The sequence below is a fragment of the Antechinus flavipes genome, chromosome 6 (genome assembly GCF_016432865.1).
Source record: "Antechinus flavipes isolate AdamAnt ecotype Samford, QLD, Australia chromosome 6, AdamAnt_v2, whole genome shotgun sequence".
NCBI lineage: Eukaryota > Metazoa > Chordata > Mammalia > Dasyuromorphia > Dasyuridae > Antechinus > Antechinus flavipes.
In genome coordinates this window covers 185,679,621-185,689,592 of record NC_067403.1, presented here as the reverse complement: position 1 = coordinate 185,689,592, position 9,972 = coordinate 185,679,621, and the positions used below count along the sequence as shown (strand labels likewise).

At 41.0% G+C, this 9,972-nt stretch overlaps 1 protein-coding gene across 1 annotated transcript in view; it reads left to right on the top strand.

Moving 5' to 3' along the window:
- The first annotated feature begins 321 nt into the window (after positions 1–321).
- Positions 322–9,972, top strand: part of MICU3 (mitochondrial calcium uptake family member 3) — a 97,608-nt gene continuing 87,957 nt past the window's right edge. The window contains exon 1 of the mRNA XM_051966473.1: positions 322–759. Coding sequence (XP_051822433.1) covers positions 397–759 — 363 coding nt within the window. The 5' untranslated portion in view covers positions 322–396. The remainder of the gene's footprint in view (positions 760–9,972) is intronic.

The following is a 9,972-nucleotide window of genomic DNA, read 5'->3' as shown; positions in this document are numbered from 1 at the left end:
AAACTCCGCTTTCCCCCTTTTTCCTAGTCCTTCTCTTCACACTCTCTGCTAGTACTCTCCCGCCTCTCTACCCCTCCCATTAGTCCCGCCCTGCTCTCGTCCTTCCAACCTCGCACTCTTCCTTCTCTGCCCCTCCTCCTCTTTGCTCCTCCCTCACCCCGCCCCCCGCCCCTTCGTTCCGCCCTCTCCCCCTATCCTTCCAATCCCCGCGCTCCTCTTTCTCCCCCGCCCCGCGCTTCGCCCTCGCTCTGGCTCCCACTCCTAGCGTTCCCCCCTCCCTGCTCCCCGCTCCTCCAAATCTCCCCCCTTTCCCGGCTCTTGTTGTCGCGAGATCCCGGCTTCGGTCCCCGGTCCCTGACAGCAGCCGCGGTGACAGCGGCGCAGCTGGACCGGGCGATGGCGGCCCTCCGGCGGCTGCTGTGGACAGCACCGCGGCGCCTGGGACCCTCTTTGCCCGGACCGAGGCCGGGGAGGTCTCTGTGGGGGCGACCGGGAGCGGAGAGCGAGGCGGCTGCAGAGTCTGAGCGGCCGGAGGAACGGGAGGACGAGGAGGCCTGGCAACGGCGGCGGCGGCGGCGGCGCTGGGGGGAGCTGGGCGCGGCGGCCGCAGCTGGGGGCGGGCTGGTGGGCGCCGTGTGCCACCGATTGTACGGGCCGCAGTCACAGCCCACGCCTGATGAGCCGACCCCCGAACCCGCTCCCCCGCCCCCCACCGCGCGCCTTCCCCTCGCGGTGGCCGCCGCCGCCAGGGACAGCACGGTACGTGGTTACCCCCTCCCGGGAGCCCTTCCTTCTGGGAGAAACTGAGGCACGGCGGCCGGGGGCCTCCGGACAAGTCCGAGCCCCTCCTTCCCCGAGTGCGCGCGTCGCGCTGCTCACCCACCCACCTGGACACTGGCTGTCACACACACACACCAAGCCCAGGCAGCCTGACAAGAAGCCCACCCAAAACCGGTGCCCCCTCCTCTGGCTCGGCCCCAGGAGCTCAGGGACCCCAGCGGAGGCAGCCAGTAAAAGGGCTTTCTTTGCTCCCCATGAGATCGATTTTCAATGACCTCCGTAGGGGAGGGAGGGGCGAGAAAGTGGGTCTGGGGGAAAGCTGGTGATCGATTACCAGCACTGACTGCACGTGACAGGGAACCGGAGGCTTCTCTGAGCCTGCCCTCTACCTGGGCAGGCTCAGGTCATGGCTTCCTCCAGGGAAGGTTAGACTTGTAAAAAAGTAAGAAAAATGACCATAGGACAAAGAAATGGTGTATGGCTTAACCTCTAATTTTTAAGCAAATTATTGAAAATAACACTTGGACAGCGTAAGGGATATCGAGGTCGGGCTGAGTGTCAGAGATCCATGAAGTTATTTTAAACTCCCCCAAGGAGGCCAACAGAGCCCAGAAAGCACTTTGGGCGACAAGACTCTGACTTCCTTGCTAGACAAGGGATGGCACCACAAGATTAGGATATAAACTCACCTGTGAAATCTTACAAGAAAGTGACATCTCCTCCCAAAATAGGAGTAAAGGATAGAAAGAAAAAAAAAAAAAAAGCTTAACAAGATAACTAATTAAGCAGTCATCCCAATGGCTTCCAAGGATGAAAATAACAAATAGACCTACAAACAAGATTTTGCAAAAGATTTGCAAAAACTATTTTTAAAATGGTTTTGTCCATTCAAGATAGTGGAATCGCTATGCTTCAGCCATTAACATCGTGGTGAAAATGACCATAAAACTAGAAATGATAGGGGATACAACTGGACTGGATCAAGTACTTGTAGAGATTATGCTGTTGGTGATACAGTTGAGGGCATTGTGGGACTGATTAGTATACAAAGTATTTGAAGAAGGGAAGTTACCAAAAGGGTGGAAAAAATCTTGGCTCTTATTTTTAAAAATTGGTTGAGAAAATATCATTAAAACATAATCGCCTACTTTCTCAGCTACATAGAATTTTTTTTTTAAGTATATTTGTACTGGAATTGCAGTCACTTTCATTTGGGCATTAGTAGGGAATAAGCAGATATTTACAAATGAGGCATTCAATAACAGACCCCCAACTTTTCCATTTCAAAATCAACAAAGGTGTAGCGACTATATTCGATGTTGTGGTTACTGTTCAGAGATGGAAATTAAGCATTTGATTCAGTAAAGAGAATGTTGTCTTTTAGGCTCTTCTGTATCAAGGTGTCTCCCATCCAGAAATCAGGATTCTTTGGGGTTCTTTGAAGGAAATAATACCAGAAACAGCCCTATTCAGTGTTACTCTGTTAAGGAGAGTGGGGGGGAGAGGAAGGAGAGGGAAAAGGGAGGAGTATTGATTTGAAGTTGAGGGGAGTTTGCTTCCGGGGGATGGCAAAGTCCTTCAAATATCCTCCAAATATCCATTTGCCCATGAGATGTGATTGTGTGGAGTCTCCAAACACTGCAATCATGTGCCTAAATGTTTACAGGTTGTCTCCTCCAATAGTCTGTGAAAGCTCCTTGAGGGCAGGAACTATCTTTTGCTTTTCTTTGAGTTCCTAAGCCTGGAACCTAGTAAGTATTTGATAAATGTTTGTTGCCTTCTGAGAGAGAACTGAAATTCAGCTTGTTCAACCACACAGAAAAGACCAAATGGATGGAGAATGCCTTTTGCCAGATTTTTAAATGAACGGACAGTGCAGATCAACAGTGAGAAAGGCCCAGAGTTGGGAAGAAATAAAGCCAGCAAGATTGCTTTTAATAAATTGAAAGCAAAGGCTCTTCTTTTCAATAGTAGCATTGATGTACAGCACCAAGATGTCACTTCCTCCAAAGAACTAAAAATAAGGCTCACAGAAGAGAATGGAGGGGCACACAGTAGGTATAAGCAGAATACTATGTATAACACATAGCAGGAATCAAGGAGGTCATCAAGGACTTTTATAGCAACAAGAGGAGACAACCTACATAAGAGCCTGCCAGGATACCCCACTAGTACCCATATAATATCATAATAATTGGAGGAGGGAAAGTGCACAGAAGTCACAGGAACTAGGTAGACAGAGATGGGTTATGACCTTTGTTGTTGGAAAAACTTCCCAATCCATGAAATCACAGATCCATTTGATCCTCTATGGATTTTATGACACAGCATTCATTTGGTGCTCCTATTTGCCTGGTCACTCTTTAGAATTCTTTGCTGAATCATTCTCGTCATCATAGCCTCTGTGATTATCTCAAAAGATCTGTCCTAGGATCTCTTCTTTTTCCCTTCTATACTTTTGCTTGGTGACCCTATCAACTGCCATGACTTTAATTATTATCTATGTAGACGCATCACCCATCTATATATCCAGTTCTAGTCTTTCTCCTGAGCTCTATTTATACATCTTTCCAATGAACACACATCCTATAGGAATTTGGAACTCAACATGTCTATAGCAGAGCTCATTAATTTTTTCAAGTTTTGCAGTTTACATTTTTTGATTAAAGCATTTTATTTTCAAAATATACACATGGATAATTTTTGACATTCATCTCTACAAAACCCTGTGTTTTAATTTTTCCCTTCCCTTCCTTCCACCTCCTCCAGTCAGCAAGTGATCTGATATATGTTAAACATGTGCAATTCCTCTATACATATTTCTACAAATATCATGCTGTGCAAGAAAAATCAGATCAAAAAAGGAAAAAAAGAAAACAAAATGCAAGCAAACAAAAACAAAAGGAGTGAAAATACCATGTCATGGTTTACCTTTAGTTCCCATTGTCCTCTCTCTGGGTGCAGATGGCTTTCTTCTTCACAAGACCATTGGAACTGGCCTGAATCACCTCATTGTTGACAAGAGCCATGTCCATCAGAATTAATCATCTTATAATCTTACTGTTGCTGTGTATAATGATTTCTAGAACTCATTAATTTTTACCCAAGATTCACACCTCTTGCAAAATTCACTATTTCTATTGGCATCATCATATGGCTTCTCACCTAGATTCACAACATCTGGAATATTAATGATGTCTCACTCTCCCTTACCCCACATATTTAATTTACCAACACTCAATCTTTCTGCCTCTTTTGTCATTTTTCTTCTTGATCTATTCTTCATCCCAGTTCAGTTGCTTTTAAGGCCAAATATAAAATCCTCAGATTTGCTTTTAAAGCCTTTTATAATCTTGCCCCAACCTACTTTTCCAATCTTATTGTATATTATTTCCTTTGTAATCCTCTAGGTCCACCTAGATGTCTTTTGGTGTTCCTCACAATGTACTACATCTCTTGTCTCTATCTTTCCCTTGATTGTCCTTTCTCATCTGTCTCCTAAAATCCTATGTTTCCTTCAAAATTCATTTTAATTACATTCTTCATTAATCTTTTTTTAACTTCCCCCACTTGATTATCCTTTCTCTTTCCCTCTCCTAATTCATATAGATCTTTATATCTGCTGGCTAAACTAGAGGCTAAGTATTATTTCATTTTTGTCTTTATATCCCCAAGATCTGAACAATGCCTGACACATATATGGCATTTAATAACTGCTTGTTCAACACCAAAATTCTTTGATTCTGTAGTTGTGATTGCATTGTTTTTTCAGATTGTTGACATTGTCAGTTTTTAACTGCCTAATATGTTACTATCGTTCATTCTTTTTGAAGAAAACCAGTGACATCATAGGATGATGTCTTCATTTGCTTGTTTTAGAGTGAAGCAGATCTGCCCGAATCATTAACCTCTCTCTCTTCCCGTGTCATTGAAGTCCAGTGGCAGGTCAAAATGACTGACCATGGCTCTGGATGCAGTGGATGGCTTTGGTGCTCTTGATGTCTAAGCAAGCTCTGAGTGCTCAGCAGAGCTTATTTCATGGCCATTAGAACAAGTTGTTCTCATTTACTAATTCTGCCAGGGGAAGTCTTCATATGCTTGAGATAGATGCCTCCCCCCCAACTCACTGAAGGATTTGAGACCCTTTAGTAATCCTCAATCTGCTTTAGCCCATTTGCTGAAATGGTTTATTGGGGTGTGCCTGCTCTGCATGCCATAGTTTCCTGGAGCCACAGGTGAGATTTGGGTGAATCAAGTGGATGCCAAACATGAATGAATAGCCCCGAAAAGGGGTTGGCAGCCCTCATATCAGAGATGCTAATTCTCCCTGAACACTTCATATAGCCTGGTCTGCTATTATGGCAATGTGGGTCCTGCACATTAGATCAATCACATCACAGAGCATTCCACATCAAAAATGATACAGAAATCAGTCTTGATCTTCTTAGTACCATAAAGAAATATGTTCTTAATATGGTAGACTGTTAGAAACAGAAAAGGTTAACAGGAGCACAACATGCTTTGAAATTTTTTTTAATTTTACTTAATATCCAATTTGTTGTAGATTTAACTTAATTTCCCTCCAATCCTGGCCCTTGGAATTCTTACTAATATGCATGAAACACCACATATTAGAAATTGTGATTTAGATTGTATGCATCTAACTTAGCTATTTTTAGTATTGTACTGAGGGAAATGTCACTCAGCTTCAAAATTCCAGTCTTTATTGCAGTACAAAATCACATGACACAGTATTTATTTTAGCTAAGCAAGTTTTGCCAAAATTTTTGTAAGTAAATAATGACTCTGAACTTTACTCTACTGAAAAGAGATGTTGATAAGGATTTATTGAGATGCCTAGTAAAAATCTAGCCTTAGAAAGTTAGGGCATTTTTCATGGTAGTGAATGATGCTTTATCATCCCTCAAACTTTTTTTAATTTTAGAATCTAAAGAACTGTTTAGTGTGTTTAATCCATATTTAATGTCAAATATCCAATTAATCAATAGGCATTTACATAATGGTTATTGGATTTTAAGGTTTACAAAGTGCTTTTTTCATATTAGCTCATTTGATTCAGTGCCTCCATGGTGCCAAGTACTTTGCTAGATCCTGGGGATAAAATAAAAAGAATGAAACAAATTATAATGGGAGAGAGAACAGAGCTATATATTTGTAATTATGTATCTGTACATATATATATATATATATATATATATATGTTCATATACATATTGTATATCCAGAAAAAATATAAATAGAATAGATGAATACTAAATAAAGACAATTTTAGCACATAGGGAAGGTTTCATGTAGATGACAACCTTTGAACTATGTTTTGTTATTTAATTTTTTTCAATTAAAGCTTTTTATTTTCAAAATATATACATAGATAATTTTCGACATTCACCCCTACAAAACCCAATTTTCCCTCCCTTCCCCTTCTCCCTCAATCAACAAGTGATCCAATATATGTTGAAAATGTGCAATTACTCTATAGATATTTCCACAAATATCATGCTGCTCCAGAAAAATTAGATCAAAAAGGAAAAAAGAATGAGAAAAAGCAAAAATCAAGCAAACAACAACAAGAAAAGTGAAAATACTATGTTGTGGTCCACATTCAGTTCCCACTGTCCTCTCTTTGGGGGCAAATGGTTTTCTGCATCACAAGACCATTGGAACTGGTCTAAATCATCTCATTGTTGATGAGAGTCATATTCATCAGAATTGACCATCATATAATTTTGCTATCACCATATATATAATGATCTCCTGGTTCTGTTGAGCTAAAGGAAAAAAGGGATTTTACTAATTATGGGTGAAGAGGGAGTTCATTACAAGTATGATGGACAGAGTGCAAAGGATAGAGATGAGAGGTAGACTGCTACTTACTAGAAACAGAAAAGGCTGAGTGGAAAACGACATACAGAAAGAGGGACACTGAACAGTGAGGTTAGAAACATTGGCGGGGACTAGATTGCAAAGGAATTTAAACACTAAAGATATGAATTTATATTTTGTCTAAAGAAGTCATTAAAGAGCCCCTATAGCCTAGTCACAATCAGGTCCGGTCAGATCTGCATTTAAGGAAAATCACATTTAACGGCTGTGTGAAAGATAGACAGCCTCTGGAAGAAATTTGAGGCAAGAAGGTAAATTAGAGAACTAATATTCTAGTGAAAGATGCAGAGGGCATTGACTGGGGTGGAATCTGAATAGAGAAAAAGCTTCAGTTGTAGTAGAAGTAGAAATGGTTTGGGACTAGATATACAGGATGAAAGAACATGAATCTAGGACAGTGCTGAAGTTATAAATCTGGAAGATTGGAATAAAGAAGAATGATTCTTTTGCCAGCCATAGGAAAATTTGGAGGAAGGAAATAGTTTGGTGAGTGGGGAGTGAAGAATAGAATAATTTCAGCTTAGAACAAGTTGAGACATCTCTAGTACATCTGATTTGAAATGCCCAAAAGATAGTTGGTGATAGCAATTCAAGATTGAAGCTCAGGCGAATGATTATAGATGTGAATATGTCTATGTGCATGTGTATATGTGCATACATACATATACAGAGGAGATGACAAGGTAATAGGGAGAGTATTAAAGAAAGAAAAAAAGAAGTCCAGGGCATAGCCTCAGGGAAAATTCACCTTGAAGAGCTTGATCTGTATGAAGAACCAGCAAAAGGAACTAATAAAGTCATGTGGACAATCAAGCAGGAGAACCAGGAGAGAACAATGATATGGAAGCCAGAAGATGAGAGTGTGTTCGAGAGGGGCACAGCACTATGAAATGAAACAGTCAAGTCAAATAGGAAAAATACTGAGAAAAGGTCATTGGATTTAACAACTCAAAAGTTACTTTGGAGAAAATTTTTAATCGTGGAGAACTCAAATTTAATTGAACTTAGAGGTTAAAAAACATTGAGGAATGAGGGAGAGAAAGGGAAGGTGATAAGTGTAGACAGTTTTTTTCCCTAAGAATTTGCCTAAGAAAGAGTAAAAAGATAAAGAACAGCTTGATATGATGGTAGTGTCTAGTGATTTTTCAAAGATGAGATTGACTTGTATATCTTTTTAAAAAGTAAAGGAAATAAAAAGAGTAAATAGATTAGCCACATTAGGGTGAAATACTGGTTTCTTGGGTACAGAGTTTTGGGACATCTCCACTGGCACCCAAAGGGAGGTGGTTTGATACAGCAAGGCTAGCTTGCCTGCCAGGGGAGTAGCAGGTGGTTAGCTGGCAGGCAAGCTAGCCTTGCTGTATCAAACCACCTCCCTTTGGGTGCCAGTGGAGATGTCCCAAAACTCTGTACCCAAGAAACCAGTATTTCACCCTAATGCCCCGCTGCTCACCACCCCATTTCCTGTTTCTCTTTATCTTTATTTAGAGAGGCATCAACCCTAGAGGAGATTCAACCTGCTTCTAAAGGTGCTAAAACCCCCTATCTCTTCTGAAGACCTACAAGAGATAGTTCTCACCTCCAAAGTTTTGGGCATCATCAAATGGCTCAGCATCCGAAATGTCTGCTTTGCTGCCTTTACCCTAAGGAATCCTAGGACATTCTGTTGAACTTGTAGCTGAACCATCCTATATTCATTTTCTTTCCCCATTAGAATGTGATCTTAAGAGAAGGGACTAGATAGATACATAAATAGAATAGAAAGCTCAGAGCAAGCTTTTATTAGGTGCTTACTACATGCTGGGCACTGCACAAAGCTGGGGATGCAAATTTTTTTAAATGTTATGACTGAAGAGCTTATATTTTCATGGGAAAAGAGAACACATAAAGGGGGCGGGGTTATAAAGGGATGAAAGGAAGTGGAAAAGGCTGGAATCAGGAGAGAAGTAAGCATCACCTGGGCACCTAAGGGAATGACCTAGAGATGCAATGAGAGGATTAGGCATCTCTGCCAGGCAGAGGCATCTCTAGGCCACCAGTACTGTGGGGATGGAGATAGAAGATTTCTAAGGCTGAGGAGTGAAGTTGGGAGGAATTCTCTCCTTCTGTCCCTTTCCCTGTCTCTGTTCACTCTGTCTCTGTCTCTGTGTCTGTGTGTCTCTCTCTTTCTCCTTGTCGCTCTCTTGTTTCTTTCTCTCTCTGTCTCTGTCTGTTTCTCTGTCTTATCTTTGTCTCTCCCCACCTCTTTCTGCCCAGTGCTTCGTAAATACTTAATGCATGTTTTTATTCCCTCAAAACAACCATGAAATAACAATAACATTTTTCAGAAATCAGTTCTTTCTGACACCGATAAGAGTTGTAATTGGATATAATATCATCTAGATACACTATTTATCTAGGTATTTTGTACTATTTTTGAGGTTTTCATGAAAATGACAAGAAAACTTGAAGATTTTCTCTGTACTTTTCAAATCTAGTTTCCTTGGCATTAATAAGGACTCCTGATGCAATTGGAGGGAAAGATTTTCTGTCATAAAATAGTAAGATAAAATTGCTTGGATTAGATTGGAAGATGTTCTTTCCTTCAAGTGACTCTGAAGGCAGGACTGCTAAATCAAGATGAAAACTTCTTTGTGACCTTTGGTAAAGATCCCTTTGTTCTATTTCCATTTGTCAAAGGACTTGGACTCTCATAAATGGATCTAAAATAAGAAAGTCTTGTTTTTTTCAGGTGGATTTGATGATGGCAACAACCCGCACAATGAAGGACTATTGATTAACAAGTTGACCTATATCAGAATCCAAAAAGTTAATAGAAAAACATCAAGTTGGGACCTATATAGAATATCTATGTGGTCAGTATAGGGGTAGGTGTAGGTTCTTATACCTATACCTGTTTTTATCCATGCTGATCAGAGTCAGCATGTTAGAGTGACTAGAAAGCCAGTCTTGGAGTCAGGGAAACCTGGGTTTAGGTCCTGACTTGCCTAGGACCTGCTAGATATGTAGCCCATGGCAAATCACTTCAATTCTAAATGGTCCATGGAATTTGCTTTCTACAAAGAATTGTAGTGAAGTTGGCCCCTGCATTGGAACAAGGAGTTTCATCCTTTAGGGGCCCCTGTGAAGTCACAGGTCCAGCTCCCATGACTATAGTCAGCCCATATTTGACAAATGATACAGTAAAATGGATTTGATCAGGAATGGATTTGATTTTCCATTCAAAAATGAAATATTTGGAATCATTTAGAAAATGTGGGGTCAGAAATATAGTTAAATGATAGGATG